At 52.7% G+C, this 22,958-nt stretch overlaps 13 protein-coding genes across 13 annotated transcripts; 5 read left to right on the top strand and 8 right to left on the bottom strand.

Annotated features, from left to right (window-relative positions):
- Positions 1–208: 208 nt before the first annotated feature.
- On the bottom strand, positions 209–773 carry N7498_005589 (uncharacterized protein; the record flags this gene model as incomplete). Its single annotated transcript, XM_058452651.1, has 2 exons — positions 209–508; positions 570–773. 2 exons carry the CDS (start codon positions 771–773, stop codon positions 209–211), a joined length of 504 nt encoding a protein of 167 aa, XP_058309189.1.
- A 1,396-nt stretch (positions 774–2,169) lies between these two features.
- N7498_005588 (uncharacterized protein) lies at positions 2,170–2,757 on the top strand (the record flags this gene model as incomplete). Its single annotated transcript, XM_058452650.1, has 1 exon — positions 2,170–2,757. The coding sequence occupies one exon, from the start codon at positions 2,170–2,172 to the stop codon at positions 2,755–2,757; it is 588 nt and encodes a 195-aa protein (XP_058309188.1).
- A 576-nt stretch (positions 2,758–3,333) lies between these two features.
- Positions 3,334–3,773, bottom strand: N7498_005587 (uncharacterized protein; the record flags this gene model as incomplete). Its single annotated transcript, XM_058452649.1, has 2 exons — positions 3,334–3,690; positions 3,756–3,773. 2 exons carry the CDS (start codon positions 3,771–3,773, stop codon positions 3,334–3,336), a joined length of 375 nt encoding a protein of 124 aa, XP_058309187.1.
- Positions 3,774–4,300: 527 nt separating this feature from the next.
- On the bottom strand, positions 4,301–6,004 carry bfr1 (putative nuclear segregation protein (Bfr1); the record flags this gene model as incomplete). Its single annotated transcript, XM_058452648.1, has 3 exons — positions 4,301–4,510; positions 4,567–5,727; positions 5,888–6,004. 3 exons carry the CDS (start codon positions 6,002–6,004, stop codon positions 4,301–4,303), a joined length of 1,488 nt encoding a protein of 495 aa, XP_058309186.1.
- A 249-nt stretch (positions 6,005–6,253) lies between these two features.
- N7498_005585 (DNA-directed RNA polymerase core subunit RPB5) lies at positions 6,254–7,544 on the top strand (the record flags this gene model as incomplete). Its single annotated transcript, XM_058452647.1, has 3 exons — positions 6,254–6,352; positions 6,427–6,509; positions 6,614–7,544. 3 exons carry the CDS (start codon positions 6,254–6,256, stop codon positions 7,137–7,139), a joined length of 708 nt encoding a protein of 235 aa, XP_058309185.1. The 3' UTR covers positions 7,140–7,544.
- Positions 7,545–7,888: 344 nt separating this feature from the next.
- N7498_005584 (putative integral membrane protein Pth11-like) lies at positions 7,889–9,515 on the bottom strand (the record flags this gene model as incomplete). The annotated part of the gene is made up of 2 exons (XM_058452646.1): positions 7,889–9,113; positions 9,175–9,515. The coding sequence occupies 2 exons, from the start codon at positions 9,513–9,515 to the stop codon at positions 7,889–7,891; spliced, it is 1,566 nt and encodes a 521-aa protein (XP_058309184.1).
- Positions 9,516–10,464: 949 nt separating this feature from the next.
- Positions 10,465–11,885, bottom strand: N7498_005583 (histidinol-phosphate transaminase; the record flags this gene model as incomplete). Its single annotated transcript, XM_058452645.1, has 3 exons — positions 10,465–11,515; positions 11,580–11,750; positions 11,800–11,885. The coding sequence occupies 3 exons, from the start codon at positions 11,883–11,885 to the stop codon at positions 10,465–10,467; spliced, it is 1,308 nt and encodes a 435-aa protein (XP_058309183.1).
- Positions 11,886–12,569: 684 nt separating this feature from the next.
- N7498_005582 (phosphatidate cytidylyltransferase) lies at positions 12,570–14,180 on the bottom strand (the record flags this gene model as incomplete). Its single annotated transcript, XM_058452644.1, has 2 exons — positions 12,570–14,102; positions 14,169–14,180. The coding sequence occupies 2 exons, from the start codon at positions 14,178–14,180 to the stop codon at positions 12,570–12,572; spliced, it is 1,545 nt and encodes a 514-aa protein (XP_058309182.1).
- A 333-nt stretch (positions 14,181–14,513) lies between these two features.
- N7498_005581 (baculoviral IAP repeat-containing protein) lies at positions 14,514–17,245 on the top strand (the record flags this gene model as incomplete). The annotated part of the gene is made up of 4 exons (XM_058452643.1): positions 14,514–14,651; positions 14,712–15,008; positions 15,059–15,168; positions 15,220–17,245. 4 exons carry the CDS (start codon positions 14,514–14,516, stop codon positions 17,243–17,245), a joined length of 2,571 nt encoding a protein of 856 aa, XP_058309181.1.
- Positions 17,246–17,457: 212 nt separating this feature from the next.
- On the bottom strand, positions 17,458–18,102 carry N7498_005580 (U4/U6-U5 snRNP complex subunit SNU23; the record flags this gene model as incomplete). The annotated part of the gene is made up of 1 exon (XM_058452642.1): positions 17,458–18,102. One exon carries the CDS (start codon positions 18,100–18,102, stop codon positions 17,458–17,460), a length of 645 nt encoding a protein of 214 aa, XP_058309180.1.
- Positions 18,103–18,596: 494 nt separating this feature from the next.
- N7498_005579 (uncharacterized protein) lies at positions 18,597–19,296 on the top strand (the record flags this gene model as incomplete). The annotated part of the gene is made up of 4 exons (XM_058452641.1): positions 18,597–18,700; positions 18,748–19,049; positions 19,115–19,172; positions 19,224–19,296. The coding sequence occupies 4 exons, from the start codon at positions 18,597–18,599 to the stop codon at positions 19,294–19,296; spliced, it is 537 nt and encodes a 178-aa protein (XP_058309179.1).
- Positions 19,297–19,828: 532 nt separating this feature from the next.
- Positions 19,829–20,594, top strand: N7498_005578 (blue light-inducible protein Bli-3; the record flags this gene model as incomplete). Its single annotated transcript, XM_058452640.1, has 3 exons — positions 19,829–20,032; positions 20,108–20,516; positions 20,569–20,594. The coding sequence occupies 3 exons, from the start codon at positions 19,829–19,831 to the stop codon at positions 20,592–20,594; spliced, it is 639 nt and encodes a 212-aa protein (XP_058309178.1).
- Positions 20,595–20,986: 392 nt separating this feature from the next.
- N7498_005577 (uncharacterized protein) lies at positions 20,987–22,291 on the bottom strand (the record flags this gene model as incomplete). The annotated part of the gene is made up of 1 exon (XM_058452639.1): positions 20,987–22,291. The coding sequence occupies one exon, from the start codon at positions 22,289–22,291 to the stop codon at positions 20,987–20,989; it is 1,305 nt and encodes a 434-aa protein (XP_058309177.1).
- Positions 22,292–22,958: the final 667 nt, after the last annotated feature.

The following is a 22,958-nucleotide window of genomic DNA, read 5'->3' as shown; positions in this document are numbered from 1 at the left end:
CGACCTGGTTTGGAAAAGGTTGCATCTAGTCGGGATAATGATGGACCGTGCTTTGATTTGCCTTTTTGACTGATATTCCAGGAATTAATGTACTTGAAGATATTCCGCTCATGCTCCTCATTAACATGTTCAGTTCTTTTCACGAGCTCTGGAAATTAGCAGTTTCAAAAATGATACCGCTGCCCTCAGATAGCTGACCCGAATTCCATCAAACCTCGAAATCATCCTCCACCTCCATCTGAACATAGGGTACGTCAAACTCCTCAATTTTGACACGAGGGCCGACAGTCTCTTCTACATCCATGACCGTAGGGATCTCGGACTCAGCTTCATTCTTGATCTTGGGGCTTTTCGATTGCTTCTTGGGGCAATCCTCCTGGACATCCCCCTCCTCGTGGTCCTGGTCGGACTCGGCATCGTTTGCAAAGGCATCTCTGATGCGATAATAGCGAAGACACGCAGCATTCTTAGTGATTCCGAGGGCATCGGTCACGGCCTTGTATTCCGGCTGCAAGGAATTTTGTTAGTACAGTTGAAGCGGATATTCGAGTCATCTTCGGGGGACTCACAGCGTTGTTGGGTTTATTCTTCAGTTCTGCCTGAAGGAGAATCCAAAGGAAAGTGATGGCTTCGGTGCTCTTGCTCGAAAGATCAGCCACGGTCACCTTGGATCGAGTCTTGTTTCTCTTTGGGGTGGCCTTTCTCGGGGTTCCCTTGGCGGAGGTGGCCTTGCTTGGAGTACCCTTCTTCGGGGTGCCGTTGGTTGGAGCCATAATGCCTTTGAGACAAGTTGGTCGTGATACAGTTAAAGATTTGTGATGGTTGAGGATTGTAGTGAAGTAAAGATGCGTGGGATCTGGGGATGGGAAGTGAAGAGGAGGGTGAAGATGAGGGCCGGGGCGCTGGCTTCATTGCATCAGTCAACTGCGCCGTCCGGGCAAATGGGTACTGCCGTAACTTGTTCCATAACCCGCCTCTGGGATCCGAACTTGGGATCTGATCTTGGTATAGATGTGGAAACTGCCGCTTCTCGCGCTTCCCCAGCAATAGAAATGAACGCCTCGCTCCAATGCCTCCCAACGGTGAAAACACGACACCTTAGAAAATGCCTCAGAGACTGCCCCAAAAAAAGATCAGGCCAAACAAAACGAGGACGAATGTGATTGCAGCGTCGAAAACACAGGTCTAGGAGCGTCATGTCTCTCATCTGTAATAATAGTAGATACCGTCGACGCCAGACCTCCTGACCAATGTGCCTGCTTCCAGGATATCTCAGGTATACATCTTCTCCTCCAACGGTGTGATCTCTAATTCAGAAAATGTAGAATGTAGCTTGCCCAATGCCATATTCCATCTCATCAAGCCAATCAGGAGGGTAGGATCCTATTTAGACCTCGTCCCCCAAAACAACTTTGACGGCCGTATACTCACGCTGGTGAATGACCCTGCCGTCAACTAGCACCTGATAAGCTCCAACGCCGTTGCGCACAGAGTCCGCTGGAGTGCATCTTGGGGCCGAATTCAGAGTTTTGTCCACATAGATACATCAGGATGGCCCTCCCGTGAAATTGCCCGTTATCAGTGGGGCTCCGAGATATGGACTTTCTCCACCGTATCCCAGATCGTAGACATCGGGGTGCTTCCGAAGCGCAGATGTAGATGGGATCTTTTACCAATCGAATTCAGATCGAAATGCAGTTGTTCCCCCGAAATCTATATCTACGATCAATCCTGATGTGTGTGTCCTTGTCGGACCAAGATGACTGCCTCTTTCCACGGACCATGGAAGTAAACAATACATAGGAAGCATCTATGGAGAGTTTAGACACCGTAATTGCGAGACGAAATCCAGTCTTGTCATATACTTAAACCCCAATACTAACAAATCCAGAAGAAAGCGATCGGGTTCCATCGCAGCAAGTACACGCGGATCCACAGCGACGTGCAGATCCCCAGCCACCCAGCCACCGCTGACCCCAGCCCTTGCTTTCTGCTTTCTGCTTTCTGCTTTTCTTCATTCTCACCTCAACACCGTTTCTCCTCAAATCCATGCCATCTGAATCTTGTACCACACCGCTCCACGCGAGCACCTACATTCCACGACCCGCAACTCACAACCCCACGTCTCACTCCGCTTGACCGTCCCCACCCCAGACAGAGACCAACACCATGAACGCCCTCCCACTACCAGGGGCAGACCTCGACGCGACAAAAGCCGCATCATCCCCCTTCGCCTTCGATGAAAGAATACTCTCCTCCCACCTCCAAAAACGCTACACCACCATCTCCATTCCCGCCACATACGCGAGCCTAAACTCCGGCCCTAGACCCGGCGTAGTCGTAGGCATCGTCCTCGGCACCGTGGGCGGCGTCTGTCTTTTACTATACCTGACCTTTATGGCCTTGAACCCGGGCGGCTTGGCGCGCGGTGGATCCTCAATCACCGACGAAGAAGTGGTTGTACGCAGCCGGCGCACACCATCGCGAAGCCGCAGCGAAGTGATCGAAGTTGTCGAGGAGCGGGATTACCGCCGGCGGCCGCGGCGTGACCGCGATCGCGTCGTCGTTGAGGAGTCTACGACCGAGACGGAAACAACCCACGAGTCTCGTGATTTTATCGAGGTCGTTGAGGAGGAGTCTTCGGGGTTGTCGACTATGTCACCGCCACGTAGGCCGAAGAGTTATCGGTCTGGGATTCGCAGGGTCGATCCTCACGAGTATGGTGGTGGTGGAAGCTCGCGTGGTAGTTTCTACTGATGCTTCATGTTTTCATTTGGAAATTATGCTCGGTTTTCTTTGGTTGGGAGTTCTCGTCTTCATTTTTGCATCTGCGATACCCTACTTATGTGTTATGTCTTATAATATTGTGCACTACGATGCTATGTCTGCCAATACGGCAGTCTGTTCATGAATACGGATTATGATTTAAGATGGAAAGAAACGTCTGGCTGAGCCGAAAGAAAAAGAGTAGATTGTACAATTGAGCTAGTACGACAACCCAGGACGGAGTCCTCAACGCCAGGTCCTGTTTTTTGCGCCAATAATAACAGATGAAAGCTAAGAATACTTAGGAGCGGGAAACCAACCAACCCCACGTTCGGTTTAAGCAAAGAAAGTCAAAATAATCCAAATCCGAGTCCCAATCCAAGATCTCGGAAACGACGGTTCACAAAACAAGGCCACACAGCCAATTCAGGGTCCCCTGAATGCGCCAATCCCCCAAGTAGAAATTCTGTCGTCTGTCGCATGTGTAAGGGTCGAGCTGCATCGTAGCACCTCGGTACAGGCAAGGTTGCCTGGTTCAGGTGAGTGCTCTCTGACGGAGTAGCACGTTTAGAAGAGGAGATCCAAGCAGCAGCAGCATGCCATTGCGGCCATGATACCGGCGCAAAGGCCGCCGGTGCCAGATCCACCACGGTTCTGGCCACCGGCGTAGTAGCCCTGCTGAGGGGGATATCCCTGCTGCGGCGGATAGTACATCTGGTTTTGCTGGCCGTAGTAGCCCTGTTGAGGATATCCTTGCTGTGGGGGATACCCTTGCTGCTGGGGATATCCCTGCTGCTGGTAGTAGCCCTGGCCGCCTCCGTAGTAATCGTTTGCGGCGCCCTGACCCTGCGGCGGCGGGGAGCCCGGGAAGGCGGAGGGCTGGTTAAAGGACTGCTGTCCTGCGTAGGATGGGGGCGGGCTAGTCTAGAGAGAGATTAGTATACACCGACTCGAAGCGAAGTGAGAGATCGGGGGTGAGGGTGGCGTACGGGCTTGTTGTAGGACATGTTCGACAATTGATGGGTGGGGGACCCGCTGTCGATCTGCTGGTGTGGAGGAGAGTATAATAGATGTGGGGTTGAAACAGATTCGGTAGTGAGAAATATCCCCGCGGAACTATGAGATTGTTTAGAAGAGACTGCGCAGTGAAAAAGAAAAGGAGACCGAGGGCGCTTCCGGAAGGCCTAGGTAGAGGCCGCGTCGATCGCCCGTTGCAGATGGGTGGAGTGTGGCGTAGTTCCATGGTCCCGGGTCTCGGCAGCTGAGTCAGCCAGGCAGTGCACGGCAGAGATCCCGAGGCATGAGATCTATAGACTTGTGAGTTTAGCTACGACTTCTACTGATAGGAAAAGGCCGTAGATGGGTGTTCTCAATTCTGGCTTTTAGAAACAGAGCAAACGCTGTCCATGTATCAACGCGGAAAATAATGCACATGAGCCAAGAACAAAAGCAAAAATGCTAGACGCAATGCTAGACTTCACACTGTACGGGGATAATCCCATGAGATACCCCCCAAGTTATTCCAAAAAGGCGACTATGCCTGGTCCTCAATGGAGGCCTTCTTCAACTCCTCGGCGGCATCGGCGGCGGCATCCTTCTCCTGAGCAAGCTCGGCCTCGGCAGTGGGGGCGCCGTTGGCCTGAGCGGGTTTCTTCTTGGAGTCGGTGGCGCGGTCGTTGGTCTCGGCGATGTTGGCCTCCTCCTCCTCGAGGCGCTTGATCTCCTCCTTGGCCTTGTTAATGTTCTGTGTGGGATGTTAGCGGCTGATGGTGATCGATTTCAGGTGATAGAAAAACTCACCTCCTCCGTCTTGCTCGCCTGGTTCTTCTTCCATTCCTGGATCTTGGAAGCCAGCTTCTCAACAGCAGCAGGGACATCAGACTGGTTCATGGGAGGGTCAATCTTGACCTTGGCGAAGTCCTCAATGATACCGACGTTCATGTTGAACTTGCCACCCTCGGCGACAGCGGCCTTCTTACCACCCTTCTTGCCCTTCTTGCTACCAGAGCCGACGAAGTAGTCCTCCTCGTCATCCTTCTTCACAACCTTCATGCCCTTCAGACCGGAATCGTCCACGGTACGGCCGACACCAGCACGGAAGTTGCTGCCCTCGGTCTTCTTGTCGTCCAGACCCAGAGAGGCAAAGTTGTAGGCGGGGTCAAAGTGACGGATAAGACCCTGAGCAGTCAGGATCTCGTCGGTGTAAGCCAGGGCGGATGCCTCCTCGAGCTTCTTGTCGGCAATCTTCTTGCGCTTCTCGCGCTCAAAGGCATCACGCTCGGCCTTCTGGCGCTCACGGCGAACGCGCCAGGCCTCATCCTCGTACTCCTTGTAGGCACGACGGGCCTTGAAGTAGGCATCCTTGATCTCGCGGATAGCGGCGTACTTCTTCTGCTGGTCGTTGCGCAGGTTAGTGCGCTCATCGCGCAGCGAGTTCAGGTTCTTGAAAATGCCATCCTGCTCAGCCTTGATGGCATCCAGCTCCTTCTGGATCTCGGTGTACTTGTCGCTAAGAGCCTTGGCCTCGGGGTTGTCGAGGGTCTTGCGGAGCTCGGCAATCTGAGCCTTCAGCTCATTGATACCCTTCTGGGCCTCGTCGAGACCGGCAAAGCCCTTGCGCTGCTTGCGCAGCTGGGAAATGTCGGACAGAGCCTTACGCTCATCCACCAAGCGCAGAGTACCGGAGTCGACCTGCTTCTCAAGACGGGCAATCTCCCGGTCGATATCCTCAACATTCTTGAACGACATCTTGCCGCGCGAGTTGTTCTGCTCCGCAATGCGGGCCTTCAGGGTGGACTCGAGAGCATTGATCTTCTCTTGGGTGCTGGACCGGGAGGACTTGAAACCCGACTGCTTCTGGCGGATGGACGAGAGTTCGGCGCGGAGTTCCTGTTGCTTCTTGGCCGTGGGGGAGTCCTGGTTGTTGGGCTTGGCGTTGTCCAACTTGGACTTGATTTGGTTCTATTGCGCACGTTAGCGATTGACTCAGTATGGAAATGAGAGATCAGTGGACACATGTCGCAAATGAGATGAATTCGCCTCGGTCTGAAAAAAAGACAACGCATTCACCCCAATGCCACATCAAAATCCAAAATCGCAGAAGTGAGAGATAATTCCATACCAATTTCTCTTGAGCCGCAGCATGTTCCTTCTCGGCCTGGGCGAGACTGGCCTTGTAGGCCTCCTCATCCGGCTTGGAGGGCTTGACCTTGAGCTCCGCAGGGGCAGGGCTGGCCATTGTGAAGATGCAGGGAAAACGAACGAAAGAAATAAAAGTGAATTGAGACCGGGGAAAAAGGGAAGGAAGACAGCCCACGAGGGGAAAGGGGAAAACGATTGGAATAATTAAAATGGTTCGGTTGGTTTCTCCGCTTTCCCAGGCATCGCCTGGCAGAATGTTCCCGCCGATTTTTCGACTTCACCTTATCCGACCTCCGCCTAACTTTTTTTTCCCTACGCTCTTGCATTCACCTCCACGCTATCGACCATGGACGGGGAAATTGCTCAGCATGGCGGAGATTCTGATCGGGAGATGACGCGACTGTGGCGCACTTGGAGGACTGTCTACGAGATGCTCGCGGACCGGGTAAGACCTTGATTATTGAGCCCTTTCGCGATTGAAGGATTGGAAGCTAATGATGTGCTTGCGCTGGGATCCAGGGCTATGAGGTGTCTGACGAAGAGCTCCAAATCTCACTAAACGACTTCCGTAACAAATATGCCGATCCTATGGGCTACCCTGAGTATGTGATCCTTGAGCTTCGAAGATTTCGCATCGTGAAAGACCGCAAAGAGAAATTTGCCCTCCCAATGCCCTTCCCAACTAACATGAACTCCTCTCAAACAGCCGCACCAAGATGAAAATTCAAGCCCGCCCCACCGAGGTCATGAAGATGAAGTACACTCCGCTGCCGAGCAAATCGAACCCGACCCCCCAGCCCGACTGCGGCACGATCTACGTCGACTTCTGCCCGGACTCGTCGGGCGTCGGCACCAAGCAGGTGCGCGCTTTCAACCACATCGTTGACGAGAGCAACTTCCACACCGGTATCTTTGTCACGCAGACCCCGATCTCGCCCTCCGCCGTACGCCTGCTGAGCGGTGTGCCCGGTCGCATCTGCGAGCACTTCCAGGAGCAGGATCTGCTGGTCAACATCACCCGCCACGAGCTCGTCCCCAAGCACGTTCTCCTCAGCCCCGAAGAGAAGGCCAAACTGTTGGAGCGGTACCGTCTGAAGGAGTCCCAGCTGCCCCGCATGCAGGTTTCCGACCCCGTCGCACGGTACCTGGGTCTGCGCCGTGGCCAGGTCGTCAAGATTATCCGCAAGTCCGAGACGGCCGGTCGGTACGCCAGTTACCGCTGGGTCATTTAGAGGACCCGCGAGGCGTTGTTTTATTTCTCTCTTCCGTTCCGAAGGAATCGCCTCTCTGGTTTGAGAGGTATCGAGAACCCATACCCAATTGCGCATCAAGTCCATTCCGACGGTTCTCTGCTGCTGCCATGCCCCATCTCCGTTCCGTTTGGGAGAATCACGAGGAATACGGCTGCAATAGATATCAGGACACCGGGGATTGGACACGGAGTTTTCTTGCACCACACAAACGAACAAAAAAAAGTCGGTCCCCTTGTATTATGGGCAGCATGGCGTACAGGCGAAGTTTCTCCAACATCCACGGGGGCGGGGGTTTCTGATCTGTGAATTTACATAGTAATCTCCGTTGTGTTTGCTGTTCAGGCTAGATGATATACACTGGATGTCTATATTACTGGATCCGAGTAGTTTGTACGGACATCAGTTTCAATACGTAGCTTGATAGGCTGTTTCTCTGTGTAGACATTCCTCATGGTCTCGTGTCTGTGGTGTACAATATGAACAATAACGTGATCCGATAGCTCCTGAAGTCAAGTCCACCTCCTTGTTGAGGATGTAGGAAGACAACGCCAGCGCCAATGCTAGCAAATATGAAAGACGCAATGGGAAACAACATGATGGGGTATGAGCAACTCCAAAAATAGTCCAAACCCCAATCCAATCCAAAATCAAGAGTTCAACTCCCCGTCAAGTAGAGTAAGAGAAGCTATTCCCGTTACATGATTAAATGAAAGACATCCCGTCGTAGATCAGACGTTATTATGCCTTGAAGATAAAAGCCCACCGACGTCCTGTAGTTCGACGTCCACATCCACACTAAGTGAGACGTCGGGTGAAGCTCGGTAGGATGGAAGAGTATGGGTATTACCCGGCGCCGCAGGTGATGATAAACGTGCCGGGGTAGCAGATGTAGTACTACGCGGTGAGAGAACACCAAGATCCTCGAGGAAAGCCCTGTTTCCACGACGGATCCGTTGGGTTTCAGTATTAGCGGGCGAAGAGACGGCCGTATGCGAACGGCGTGTATCAGTACGGGGCTGTGGTAGATCTTGATTCAACAGACCGCCCACATCGAAGAAGGATACCTGGCGTGAGAGGGATGCCGGGGTAGGAGGTGACTCGCAAGGCTTGTTCGTCTTGATATATTCATGAGGGCTGATTTTCAAGTCGAGGCTGTCGTCAGCTGAGATACGGTCGTCGGAAGAACGGCCCTGTTGGAATGACCACGATGGGTCTATAGACCCGGTACGTGCCACGTTGAGGGGAAGAGGAGGGGCGACCATGGCAGTAGCAGGTGATGGAACGGAGGGATGGAGCTTGGGGTCCAAGCGGATACCCACGCCCGCAGCGAGGTCCGAGTCGCTGCCCCACTGGTGTTGCATGAGGGTGTTGCGACGGACGGAGCTTGTATCCATGCTTTCGGTGACCGATGCAGAGCCCTGGGTGCGTTTATACTTCAGTTTCTTGACGCCGCGGTCGCGGACAAAGGAGCCGATGACGACCACGTTCGAGACGGCTGTTGCGGCTAGGATTTCGAGGGATGCGATGAGGGAGCGGTACGGTTGGGCTCCGTTATGGTAGATGACGGATGGGACTCGATAGCAGGTGATGGCAACCAAGCCCAGGGAGAGGCAGAACAGGACGACGAGGCCGAGCTTGCGCTTCATAGGCATATGAGCCAAGAGTATTATCGGGACGGGGAAGGCGACGAGGAGAAGATCGGTGATGACATCGCAAGTGCCCATGGTGATGAGGTTGGCGTAGCCCGAGCGACAGTTGAGCCCGGGATCAGGGCGAACCTGGTAGTAGTGATCGAAGGGCTGACACTCGGCCAGCGTCGCGATGACCACAGCAACCAGCGTAGATATGAGAAAGAAGTGGATGAAGCGTAGGAAGATGGCGACGGAGCGGCGCCAGACCATACCGGTGACTCGCTCGAGGAATTCACAGACGGTCAGTTTGGCCATCCAGATACTGCGCATGTTGTTAGTACCGACGCTGCAGGATCACCAATAAGAACCAGGGGAAGTCATACAAGATCGCGTAAAATATCCGAGCCACCAACACCAGCTTGCTACCAATCTCCCTCCTTGATATCTCCTCCGCCGTCAAACCGTCGGTTTGGACATTGTTCGTGCCGTAGATCAAGACGAAATGTACCAGGAGCATCCGAATGACCAGGGGTATTATGCTGAGCACCATGACCTTGTCCTCGGGAAAGAAGCGCTCGAGACGGACATAGCGACCACATAGTCGGACAACGATGATAGCCAGTGAGAAGCCCGTTGCCCACCAGCTCATCAACAGAGTCGGGTTGATCTGCGTTCGAGACTCATAATCGGGGGGAACCTGGGAAAAGAGGCCTCGCGGCTCCATGATCCCAGCGCCTCCACAGAGGAGGAGGAGAAGTTATGGAATCGTCGATTCGAGGTGAGGGAAGATGTCTTTACATGACGCACGTGAGAGTAGTGTCAACGGTGGGGAAGCTGAAGTGGGTTCACGACGATCGGAAACTAAGATCGTCGCGGTTTAAAGGGAGAGAAGGGTTGAAGTAAGTAATACGGAGGGGAGAAGAAGCATCGGTCATTCTCGGAGACTACGAAAGGCAAACGAGGTGGGCAAGGATCCGAACAGCAAAGGATTCCAAGCCAGAGGATGTGATAACAAGCAGCCAGTGACATCGACCCTACTAATCTCACGAGTCGGCGTCGTAAACCTTGGCACTGGGGTAAGCGAGAGTTATATCTCCACACCGGGCGTGGCTCTCACGCGGGTTCCAGCCAATCTCGAGGTAATGTACTTTTAGCCCCCCTGGGGTCGGTGAAGGAGCACGCCTACACCTAAAACAGCGCGGGCTACCGGAGTCCGAAGCTTGGACCGTCGTGGGGGAAAGGATGCGCTAAGGATTTCATGGCCGTAGATTGGTTCGCGCTTCCTAGGGCAAAGCGTAAGTGATTGAAAAGTGCAATGGATCTGACTCGAGGGCAATTATAATCGAGCAACACGTGGATGCTTCCCGCAACGAGCCAAGTACACTCAGCCTCGTCTCTCTTCTATGTTTCAGTCGTTCGACCTAGCAGATCGACGGGGTTCTAGGCTCACGGGGGTTGCCACCGCTGAGATTGGTCGTGCTGCTGATAGTACGAGTACTGTAGCACTGGGCCTCCGAGGCTTGTGATAGACCGCCATGGCTCTGTGACGGGACAATCTTTCCAAATTTACCCGCGATAAGCACCGTGTGAAAGGGAAGTTGGACCTTCATCCTTTCTCTATGTTCTATGTTCGGAGTATTCGTGGTCCTTATCTATCTTCCTGGCTCCCAAAGTTACCCAACCACCGCAGCCGCAGCCTCCTCTCGTTTCGCCTCATCCCGAAGTGACTGGATGCCGACTCCGGCGTGCAGCCCGGCCAGTACCGTCCGTAGCTCCTGCAGGAACTTGGTCACCTCTGCCTCCGTGCCGACGGTGATGCGCAGACATCCCTCACACCCGTGTTCCTTGCCTCGGAACCGTACCACCACCCCGCGCTTCTCCGCCATCGCCTCGTAGGCCGCCAACGCGGTGACGTTGCTCGGGCGGCCCTCTGCATCGGTAATCTGCACCAGCAGGAAGTTCGCGTCATGGCCACCCAGGAACTGGCCTACGCCGGGGATCTGCGGTAGTTCACGTAGCAGCCGGTCTCGCTGGGCGACGATCTGCTCGCGGTAACTGCGCATGACGGCCATGTTGGGACCCGTTAGCGCGGCGGATGCCAGGGCACTCGTTGGGCTGGAAATGTTGTAGGGGGCCTTCAGGCTGTTCAGCAGCTGCGTGATCTCGGGGCTGCTGTAGGCCACGCCCAGACGGATACCCGCGAGACCGAACGCCTTGCTCAGCGTCTGCATCACAACCAGGTTGGGCCACTCGTTCACCCATTCGGCCAAGCTGGAGCCCTCTTCGGCGAAGTCGATGTATGCCTCATCCACGATGACCACTCCGTTCCACGTCGGGTGCTCCAGAACCTTGCGGATATCCTCCTTGCGGATCAGATTGGCGGTCGGGTTACCCGGCGAGCAGATGTATGCCAGCTTAATAGAAGAGTCTGCGGACAGGGCCTCGTTGACCTTCTCCGGCTGCAGGTGGAACCCGTTATTGACATCCAGCGGCACCTTGACGATATCGATGTCATTGATCTGTGCGCTCACGCTATACATTCCGTAGGTCGGAGGGCATGTCAGGATCTTGTCCTTGCCGGGAGCGCAGAAGCATCGGAGAAGCGCATCGATCGCCTCGTCCGATCCGACGCCGACGAAGAGATTCTCGGGTTGTAAGGTCTTGGGTGTGTGGTGGTGAGTATTACGGAGGTTGCAGAAGAGCTGCTTAAGTTCAATCTGGTGACTATGTAGAGGCCTTGGGGTTAGAAATATTTCTTTAAGATCTCATGGTCGAACCAGTCACTCACGGGTCGGGGTATCGGTTCAAGCCCAAAAAGTCAATCTCGGGCTTTGAAGCACTTGTCGCATTGCCTGTCTGGGACGCTTGCAATGTGCCTTCCGTGTTCAATGCCAGTCCTGGACCGTAGGCATTCTCATTGGCGTCGAGAAGCACGTTTGTGCCGTCGTCTTTGTAGTCACTGATTCGTTAGCGCGAGATCGGAGTCGCATCGGAGATGGTAGACATACTCTCTTGCGCACCGGTAGGGCTGCAGTTTCAAAATGTTGGGACGGGCGCATGTGGCCAGATTGAACGGAGAGGTCCTTGAAGCCATTGTGAACGCGGTGCCGAAGCAAAAAGCACGATGATGTTGAAGAGCAAAGTCGGTGGGGTGGCGGGGAATCTATCGGAAGGAAAGCGGAATCGCTCCCCAAGGTTGACTCATGCTGCAAAGGAATGCGTGACTCAGACTCGCCAATTGCATTTGCGAGTATATCAACTGATCTAATTTAGGTGATCAGTGGAATGAATACATCGTGCTTGATATAGGTTCGTTTGAGGTCCCTAACCCGCCGAAGTACGATTATTTTCGAAAGCAATTGTAGCTTCCGCGGTCTACATCCGGAAGCGTCATAGCGAGGACGGTGATCGTCTACAGCCGGACCAAGGAAATATTGTAATGTCAGTTGGCCTAATGAGGTGGTCACCAATATCTGTCCGCGCGTTTTCAACGAGAAATTTAAAATGATACATTAAGAAAAGGGAATCCAAATATGTCTAGAAAGAGGTTTAAAGAAATTTCTAAAAGATTGGAATGACGAAGAGAACAAAGCGTTTCGGCCCATTTGCAACATCGTCTTGGTCCGGCTCTATGTATAGATGAAACGTGTAATTTTGTGGATGCATAGAATATCCGATTCATGGAATTAAACCATGTGCTGTGCACACAACGCCTGCCGATGCCTTGTCTCGGGGTCTGCACAATTACCTTATGCCCCAGACACTTCCACAGGATCATTTACTCCTTCTTAATGTCCTTAGTTTCGGCGCGCTCTCCCTTCGGAATATTTTTGGAAAGAGCTGCGTGAGCCTGAGCCTTCTTGTGCTTCTCTCGCTTTTCCCTCAGGTAGTTCCAGCTCTTGCGAAGGCCCGCGGTCAAGGGTCCTTTGATGGTCTGAACGGTGCTAGGCCAGCGGATCGTCTTCATGATCGACGCTGACACCTCTTCTTGCAGGTGCTCATCGCTGGCGATCCTGCGTTCAAAGGGACCTCCTTGAGGCCGCCGAACAACTTCGCTGTTCTTCTCATTTTGCTCCTCCATCATCTTGTTGAACTCAGCCCGCGGGATCTGGTATCGGGATTGGTACTGGAAGTACACCTTCTCGCGGAAAGCTTCTGGGAGACGGCGCACCATGTTTCCACGCTTCACCGGGTCCATATCCTGCACCATGGCCAGAATGGCGTCCGGATCATCGATCCAATCGCTCTGGTTACAGCGGGGATCGTTGAAAGTAACATTTGGCAAGTTGTTGATCAGGGGTGCGTAGAGCCTCCGGAAATGTGCCATCTGGCTGGATACGATGTTGCGCACTTTCCCGGGGTCCTCGGCTGGAAGTACCATCCGTAGATCGCCCATATAGCTGATGCCCGCGATGGTGCTGTAGAGCTCAAACTCGCTAAACCGCTCCGGGAGCAGCAGCAACGCCACTCGCAAAGCGGACAGCAGGTTCATCTGGTTCGCCAAGCGTACCTTAGGATGATCTCGCAGGATCTTGACCGGCTTTTGCAGCCGACCCGCGAGATATAAAGTGTTCCACGAAGTAAGATCCGTACAAAGCGTATCCAAATTCACGACGCCATACTTGATCAAAGTTCCGTTGACGGTGATATGGGTGTTGAAATATACACCAGCTCCGAACCGATCCTGTACTTGAGACACCAGGTATGATCCGAACGACCCGAGTCCTGAATAGTGGTCGCGGTGTTGGTGAAGATTCAATGAATGCCAATGTTGCGAGTATGAAACTCCGAAAATAAAGTCAATCATCTTCCCGGAGCCCTGTTGCATGTTCTTGATGGCTGCTGGGGCCGATGGATGTGTTGAGCCAGCTGCCGCAGAACCGGTCTGCGTAAAGACACCCGATCCATAGGCGAATGCATATCGGATGGGCGCCCGGAACTGCCAAAGGATCTGTCGCAGAGCCTCCTTGAACTCCTGGTTGATGATCATATGCTGGTTCACACCAAAATCCTTCGAGGGGAGCTCGGAGAAGTTCGAGATCGCAAGGTTCGGGTTATGGTCCCAATCCGACTCGGACAGTAAGGGAGAGGTTGAGAACGACGCGGATGATGGCGGTCGTCCATATGTGAAGTTGTGTAGTAAACTTGATGTAGAAAGGTCGGAATTTGTAGATTGGCGGAAAGGAGAGTCGGAGGTCGGGGAAGATGGGATTGAGACATAGCGAGCCGACACGGGCAGCCTCAGAAGAGGTGACAAGCGGGCACGGGTCTGCCAGAGATAGCTGAGGCTAGCACTCCGAGGGGTAATCATCTAGACAGAGAAACAATTATCAGCACGGGAATTCCCCCAAGCAGTGTTTCAGGTTCTCGTTCGTACGGTTGGGCGCATGTCTGCAATGTGGAGGAGAAGGAGCGGAGCACGTAGGCTCAAAATAGGGAGATCAAATAAAACCAGCGTCCCCCACCATGGAATGCACTTTACAAAAAATTAATGGGCGGGGAGACGTTGAATTGACTCAAGCCGGCTCTTAACACTTGCAGGTCTGACGTCGCCCGAAGGCTTACTAAAATTATCACGTGCGCGCGCGTTTGCATAACAACGGAAGTAAACACACCTGAGCGCTCCGCAATCAACATCGACAAATTCGCCAATAACAACGACCAAAGCCCTGTTTCTGACGCGGATTCAGGGACCGACAGTCCTTTCTGCTCCATTGCCACCATGAGCACAGAAATGGATACGTTCGCGGCGCGCCTGGCCAGCTTCGACACAGTCCTCAAACCCGAAAGGCGGAGGTCCTCGACCACGAAAAGTGCCAAAGCGATCGGATGGCCTCACCAGAGTCCCTCGCCGGCCGAGGTAAGAAATACGGATTAGCAAGCAGCGTGGCGACTGGATACTAACGAAGAGGAAATCTAGTTGGCGCATGCAGGCTTCTACTACAAACCTTACGAGACCAACCCCGACAACACAACATGCTTCCAGTGCAATCGTGCATTGGATGGATGGGAGGAAGAGGATAACCCAATTACAGAGCATCTCAAGCACTCACCGGACTGCGGCTGGGCGATCATCATGGACATCCAGCAGCATAGCTCCAACCCCGCCACGATCGAAGACCCGACCGGTGACCGTATCACTCAAGCGCGGATCGCTACATTTGGCACGGCCTGGCCGCATGATGGTAAACGTGGATGGGTGTGCCAATCGGAGAAGGTAATGTGAATGCGCCCTGGTACCCAATATCGTACTAACAAATGCAACAGATGGTTGAGGGCGGATGGTACTTCTGCCCGAACGAAGAAAGCGACGACCTAGCTAGTTGCCCCTACTGTAAGCTCTCGCTCGATGGCTGGGAGCCCAAAGACGATCCATTGTGAGTCGAGACTCCGCCCCTGCCTATTGCGGAGGAAATTAATATCCCCAGTGATGAACACTACCGCCGCTCCTCGGATTGCTCTTTTTTCGTCTTCGCACAACCTCCGGCAAAGAAAAGCAAAGGATCTCGATCAAAGAAGGGCCGCACTTCCAAAGCATCATCACGACTCTCGACCCAGTCCGTCGCCACCGCTTCATCTGAAGCTCCTGAAATGGATGTCGACGAGTCAATGGACCAGAGCATGATGTCCCAAGCAACTGCCAAGCCAAAGGCTACGAAGAAGGGTACCAAAGGCAAGGGAAAGAGCTCGAAGAGCAAGAAAGAGAATGTGGAGGTGGAGAGCCAGATGGATGTCGACGAAATCGAGCTTGTACAGCCGGAGCCGGAGCCGGCGAAGCCCAAGCGTGGGAAGGGGAAGAAGCGAGTCAGCGAAGAGATGAACAATAATGAGCCAGAGTCTGTCCAAGAGGAATTCTATCAGCCGCCGCCACCTGCAGAACCATCAGCGAAGCGACGCGCGACGAAAACGCGCAACAGTAGCGTTTCCCAAGCCTACGACCATGACCATGTGATGGCAGACGCGGGCTTCGTGGATGAAGCACCGCAAGAAGAAGAAACCGCAAAGAAGGGTCGCAAGAAGAAGGGGACCTCATCTAAAAGCCGCAAGGCTTCTGATGTGTCTGTTTCATCTAAAGCCACGTCCAAGACACGTGTACCCCGTGATTCAGAACTAGATGCTGCTCTGGAGGCCGGTCCTGATGCAGATATTCCCGAGTCACTGGAGGCGGAGCAGGAAACAGAACCCGAGCCTGAAAAGCCTCGTGCTTCGAAGAAGACCAAGGGCGGGAAGAAGGCCAAGGCTACCGCTAAATCGCCCGAACCCCCACAGGAGCCAGAGTATCCCGCAGACGATCAAGAAGAGCAACCAAAGGTTGATGTAGAGCCTGATGCTCCTGAGATGGAGGAGCCCGAAGTTCCCAAAATTCCTGAGGAGTCAGAGGAACCAGTCCCCAAGTCAAAGACAACAAAGACATCCAAGAAGAAGGGATCCAAGAGGACCAAGGAGGAAAACTCAAATGCTCCCACAATGCCAGATTTGTCCGAGTTCAAGTCTGCAGCTGAGGATCGACGTGAATCCGAACGCCACGAATCTTTTGTGTCGGTCGAAATCATCAACACGGAGCCCGAGCCTCGACGGGAGCCGGAGGCGGAGCCCGCAGAGAAAGCCGTGCCGAAGAAATCCTCGAAGAAAGATGTCAAAGCAAAGAAGTCGAAGAAGACCAAGAAGGCAGAAGAGACACCTCCTCCGGAGCCGGCCCGGGAAGAGAGAGACTTCAGGTCCCCGACTAGAGACGAAGACGTATTTGGAACTCCAGATGACATCCCCGATCAAGTTGAGATGGTTGCAGCACCCCAGGCACCCACGCCGGAGCCGCCTGTGGCCCTTGAAAGGACACCAGTACCAGCAAAGACTGCGAAACGATTCAGTGATATTCCCCAGGAGGAGCATCTTGCTCAATCCTTCTCTGAATCGCAAGGATCTGGCAGAAAGGAACGGTCGAATCCCCAGCGGACTTCCCAGTCATCCAACAGAGCAGTATCACCGCTTCCGACAGTTCGCCTGAGTACGCCATCTATGTCGCCACAATCCTCTGATGCGGAGAACCACCCCCCTTCATCTCGTCCTTCGACGGCTCGCCCGGCTGAACCGTCAGCATCCAAGATGCTGAAGACCCGGACCCCACTGGCCGCCAGCACTCCGTCTCCGTCTAAGCGCAATGCCAACGCCGGTTTCCCTCCATCCGCACATCCCTGGACGCCCGTGGACATTGACGAGGTTCTCTTCGGAGAGGCCAGTGATAAGGAGAATGCCGACCTGACTGGTAATTTCAAGAACGTGACGGGTAATCTGACCAGCCCGGAGAAGAAGATGACGGTAGAGGAGTGGATTATGTGGAACGCGAAGAACGGCGAAGAGCGACTGAAGAGAGAGTGCGAACGACTTGTCGGCCAGTTCGAGAAGGAGGGTGGCCGAGCCATGCAGCGGCTCGAGGCTATCGAGTGCATGGATTAAACGAACATTATGCGGTGTTTTGGATCTTGGAGAGCTACCAATCCTGGGTTCAGGCGTTTGTCGGAGTCATGATTCAATATTTTAACATTTTTTGTTGCAATTGCAATGCTCCTCACGGAAGAACGCCTCTTTATAAACAAATTGATAAACGGGTCGCCGCCTTGGAAAACGCCATGGGTATCATAAGTAGACTGTACGCCCCGAAATCCCCATCACGCAATGATTCCCAGTCTCCCTTCCCAGCTGTCCTCCTGCTTGACATCATCCTTGCCCTTCCGGCGCTTCTCATTCCGCTTGCGTCTCTTTTCCTCCCTCTCCTTCGCATCAATCTCCTCTCGCTCCCGCAATCTCTCCCCGAGATCAAGCTGCCACGCTCGCCGTTCCTCATCCTCCCTCACCCGCTTCCTATGCGACAGCATCCGCAGACGCATCCGCACATCCTCCACACTAGCACGTTTCACCTCGCCGCTTTGACCAGTCGCAATCAAATGCTGTTTGCTGTTGTAGTGCTCGACCAGCTGAATATTGTCCTTGAAGGTAAGGTCACAGTCCTTGCAGTAGAATCCAGCTCCAGGGCCTCGTTTGCCCATCGAGGCTCCAGCTGGAACGATCGTTGTCTTTCCCACCATCGACGCGACGTCTAGTCGCTTGTCACGGGCCTTGGTCTCCTCGAGAGAGGAGAAGTCGACTGGCGCATGGTATTTCTTGCCCAGGAGCTTCGCTTCGTATCGGGCTTTGCCTTCGGCTTTGCGCTTCGCTTCTTGGTCTGCGGCCTTCTTGGCGTACTCCTCGCGGTCCCATGTCTTGCGGAACTCGGTGTCCGAGGCCGGGGGCCCGGTGGTGTTTGGTTGAGGCATTGTGGGTTGGTTTGGAGGGTTAGAATGGTGGAGGTTTCCTGCGATGATTTGGAGATCGAGGTCGATATGGTGGGCCCGTGGCGGTGTTAGTAAGCAGATCTGGCTCCCACGGGTTTCACTGATTAATCTGGAGCTTCTTGATTTTACTTTGGAACTTGTTGATAACTTCATTTCATATTTCCTTTACTATTGCTCTACAAAGGGTAAAGTCAACATTTTGGTGTCATGGCAGAATGCAGCCACTTAGCAGTCCAATTGTGGAGGCGTATAGTACCGTCAATTACTTCTCACCTTGACCACACCCCAATTTGATAGGCAATAGCCTTTCGCAAATAGTCAATTTTTTGTCATGATCGCTACTGCCTTGTATTAAACGAAAGTTCCGGTTCTAACTTAAGAAAGAAGCCGAAGCGCCAGTTGACTCAAGTAGGCAACAGCACAAAACACATAAGACGAAGCCGCGTCCGTACTTTAAGCCTCATCCAAAACAAACAATGGAGCAGCCCACGGCCACCCCAGAGCTTCTTCAATGCAGGCCTCACATAGATATGATGAACCTACCGGCAGAGCTTCATATGCAGATTGCATCTTATCTGTCGTACCCTGACGCCCTCGCGCTGAAACATTCCCGCTGAAACATTCCAGCCGCCACTTCAACTCTTTGGTTTACACCGGTGTTCACCTCAAGGTTGACTGGCTTGTCGAGCGCTTTGAACGCAAGCTTGAATGTCCGATGGAGAAATGCTCCTTTCGCACAGACGAACAGTTCTGCAACTGGCGAATCCGCCGGATCATGGAGCGGCGTCGACGGCATCTCGAGTGCCGCCAAGTGCCTGGAGGCTGCTGCGTTGTGGATGGCAAGACCTGTCAGAAGGACTTGATACCGTGGCTCAAGAGGTCAGGCCCTCGGAAGGTGGCCAGGACGTTGGCCACGGGGGGACGTGAAGGTTCGTTGGTCATCTTGTTCGCTTTTGTGCTTGATGCTGACATTGCTTTTTTTACTCCCCTGTAGCGCTGATCATCTGCATCCTTGCATTTTTTATGCAACTCGCATGGAACCTTGTACAGAGGTAAGATCGGTGTACCGGGTCATCTCTCAGATTGCTGAACGATGTCGACAGGAGTTACGATGAGGACAAGCGAAGCGGCAACCCGTTGACTTACTTCGCGATGAAGCTTATGAATCATTATTAATGAAGATCAGGTTGGTCTTCCATATTAAACTTGTTCAATTTATGTGAAGACGGCATTGCGCCGTCGATTCCGAGTGATCTTTCACCGAGGCCTATTCTCAGAGCGACTTTCCCCGTCTTCCAATGTATACATGGGAAAGAAGGAGTTAGGACATATGTATCTGTGCTTTCATACGACTAATTGATTTCCTGTCGATGTCAAGGCTGTGATGGACAGAAGATGGAACCAACCAGAATCCAAGGAGCAAGACAAGGAGCAAGGATATGGGCGGACCCCTGGTCACATCACACCAGAACCAAGATCTGCAAGCGGTAAACTGTGGAGAAGAACAGTCATTAATCATTAATAATTCAGTAGAATTGCGAACTGGACTAGAATGTCGCAGCTGGTCGAGCTCTAATCCGGATTATCTTATCGCTGACGTCACATCGACGTGTACGTATACTTTGCGATACAATTGCTATAAAAGCCACTTTGCCTTTCAATTTAAGATCGATGATCAACAAATTTACTCTGCCAAAAATAAATAATCATGTCTGCTGAAGCATCCATCAACACCGCCACGGGCAACCACCCGGTGGACCCCTACAAGTCGAAGAGCTTCGAAGACCCGCCACTTCCCCAGAAGATCGAGGACCTGGCCCAGTTCATCTCAGAGATCAAGTTTGGCATGTTGACTACCCATCAGTCAGAGGGTGAATACCTGGCATCGCGATGCATGGCACTCGCTGCCCAGGTAAGTGATTCGCAATGATTCAGTAAATGTATTCTCAGATGTCGAAGGATGGAAGCTAATTCAATGTCAATTCAGGAGCACGGCGGCATTGACCTAATTTTCCACACCAACCTTTTCTCTGGAAAAACAATGGATCTCACCGTCCACCCCAAGGAAGTCAACATGTCCTTCTTGGACCCTGTCTCCGGGGCCTGGGCTTCGATCTCCGGCACGGCCAAGGTTGTTTCCGACCCCGCAACCGTCCAACAGTACTATTCCTCAGCGTTGAAGGCATGGATCGGTGATATGGGCGACGGTGTCCACGATGGTGGTCCCGCCGACCCTCGCATCGGTGTGATTAAGCTGGAGGCGAAGCTGGCGACACACGTCGCTACCAAGAAGGGCATTCTTGGTCGAGCCGTCGACACCGTTAAGGGTGCTGTCCAGGGCAATGTCCCTGAGATTAACAGCATTCGGGAGTTAAGCATGGAGGAGCTGGCTGAGTGTGAGTATTCCAATTTCATGGTGTGCAAGGAATTCATACTGATTGAATATAGGGCGCCGGACACACCAGAAGTCCTAGGCTTCACGACCTTATGAAATGAATGCCCGCGTTTATGGCTGTATGGGAACTGTATGAGAGGATCCACTGGAATGGGATCTGAGATGGTCTGGGATTTAAATGTCTCGTCTACATAGGAAAACAATTCCAATGATTTAACATAACGATCTGGTACTTGTTTTCATTGGCATCAACGTCTGTCAACCGGCCACCTTTAATGTAGATCAAGATACACAATTGTCCCCAATAAAGGCAGGAAGTATTTCGTTGATCTCCTTACTCCTCCAAACCAAGATATCTGCTCGGTTCTTAAGTAAAGGCTGCCTAAGATAACGAATGATAGCAACCTACCAGGTAGCAAGATGGCAACCATCAAAGCTGTACTTCAATTGTGAGGCATTACTTCTCCTAGTTTAGAACTGCAGTTGGGTGTAGCTTCCGTAAACCTTGGCCTCCCTTGTTGAAGATTCCTCTGAGAGATTGCTTGGCAGAACACTCTGTCCAGATCGCGCACCTTGTTTAGACCGACTAGACGGGCCAGTTTGACTGATCAGTGATTCGAAAACGTCAACTCCCTCAAAAGTCGGACTGTCATCGAATTTCAGCCACACATCCAACTTTATCCCCGCAGCTTCGGCCTCGGATGCCAATGAAGACGGCAGCTTCCAGTGTCCTGCTGAATCCTCGATACCTTGAGATTCACTTTCAGAATCATCGAACCTCTCAAACGCGTAGATTGTCACCGTGTGCAAATGTGGGAGGTGTGTCGTCTTATGCCTGATCACATCAAGGAGAAAAGGATCATAAGCCACCGCGTCGCCCTCATACAGGAAGGTGGTGAGGTCTCCATCGTCGTAAGAGACCTCCAGCTCCTCCAGGTTGGGAGGCAAATTTCTCCAGACCCCAGGCCAATCATCAGTCCCGCAAAGGAAGACATGGTAAATGCGAAGAATCCTAAGGGCCTGGAAGTCGCTTAGATCGATGCGAGGTCCATTTCCCAGTCCTTCGTGGACAAGCCGCGGCCTCGTCATTGTCAATTCTTCCAACGACCTCTTCTGCGATTGTAGCGTGCGCACAAAAGCAGCAGTAGTCCACTCTTTGGCCGGCTCATCCCCATAATGGCCACTCCACTCGCCTTGATTGGCATCGTAGTGAAGTGCTTTCAAAGCTGCCGGCCAGCTCAATACAGCGGCTAGAGACTCCTCATGTGCCCCGCAATCAATGAGAGTGAGATATTTCACAGGCGAGGTGCCAACATGCGAGTCGTTTTCAAATTCCAGGGGCTCCCAGTCGTCAAACTGGTGGATGGTGAGTGTTTGCATATTGGCGTACCAAAAGAAAGGGATGACATTGCCAATAGAGCGGTCAGACCAAGAGCTTCCACATGGAATGAATGCCGAAACGATGTCTTCACTGAGACTCGGGTTCTTCTCAAGACTCCACTGGAGCTGATCCAGCGATATCTTCTCGTTGACGCGATTGTAATCGCGGACAATGACATTACGATACAATATTGGCGTTAGAATGTCACTCAAGCGACGAGAAACGAGTAACAGAGAGCGCAGGTATCTAACTCTCCGTGGTGGGTTATGGCTGATGGCATAGCGGTGGGCATCTCCGAGCTCATAGAATGGCAATGCGACGTGCTGAATGTTTGCTTGTAGGTATTCAACGATGATTAGAATGACTTCACTAGGAAGATCCAAGAGACCTGGCATTTTTTTGTCTTTCAGCAATGATCCTAGATCAACTTCACCACTGTCGATGAGGATGCGAAGGGCAGTTGAGAGACTAGCCAGATAGAGATTAGTGGATTTTGAGAGATATCGGGGAACTGATTGGGTATCAATCAGAGCAATTCTGACAGAATTGTTTAGTCTCCAAATATGATTATAGGAACACTCCTTTGAGGAAAAAGCCCTGTAACAATCCACACCGAGCTTAGAGGGGAACTTCCTTTACACAGTGCTGGGTCCACAATCACGGGCTCATCCTTGCCATTGTCTCCTTGAATAAGTGGCAATAATGTGGAAGGCAACTTCATTCTGAGGATATTTGAATTGATCAAAAGCTCATTCAAAGTCCTTAAAATTCGCCGGTGCCGGTGCCCGTTAGATGGTGACAGCCACTGCTCCAAGAGGTCGTACGCGCGTGGCGGGCATTATGCGCTTTATGGTTCTGGAACCTGGCGGGAGGCGGCGCATGTCAATGTCGAGTAACAAAAGTTAGTTATCTGAATGCAATCCAAACTACAAAGTTGCAGAATCTGCCTAATAGAATATCGCGTACCTCCTAGACGCACGAACAAGGGGGAGGGGGGCCCCCTTACCGCGCAATGTCTATCGGAATGTCCACCCGTGTCTTATAAGCGCTAGATACTCCCAA

Source organism: Penicillium cinerascens (assembly GCF_028974065.1).
Source record: "Penicillium cinerascens strain IBT 15544 chromosome Unknown contig_5_segment0_segment0, whole genome shotgun sequence".
NCBI classification, from domain to species: domain Eukaryota; kingdom Fungi; phylum Ascomycota; class Eurotiomycetes; order Eurotiales; family Aspergillaceae; genus Penicillium; species Penicillium cinerascens.
This window is presented reverse-complemented; position numbering and strand designations above follow the sequence as displayed.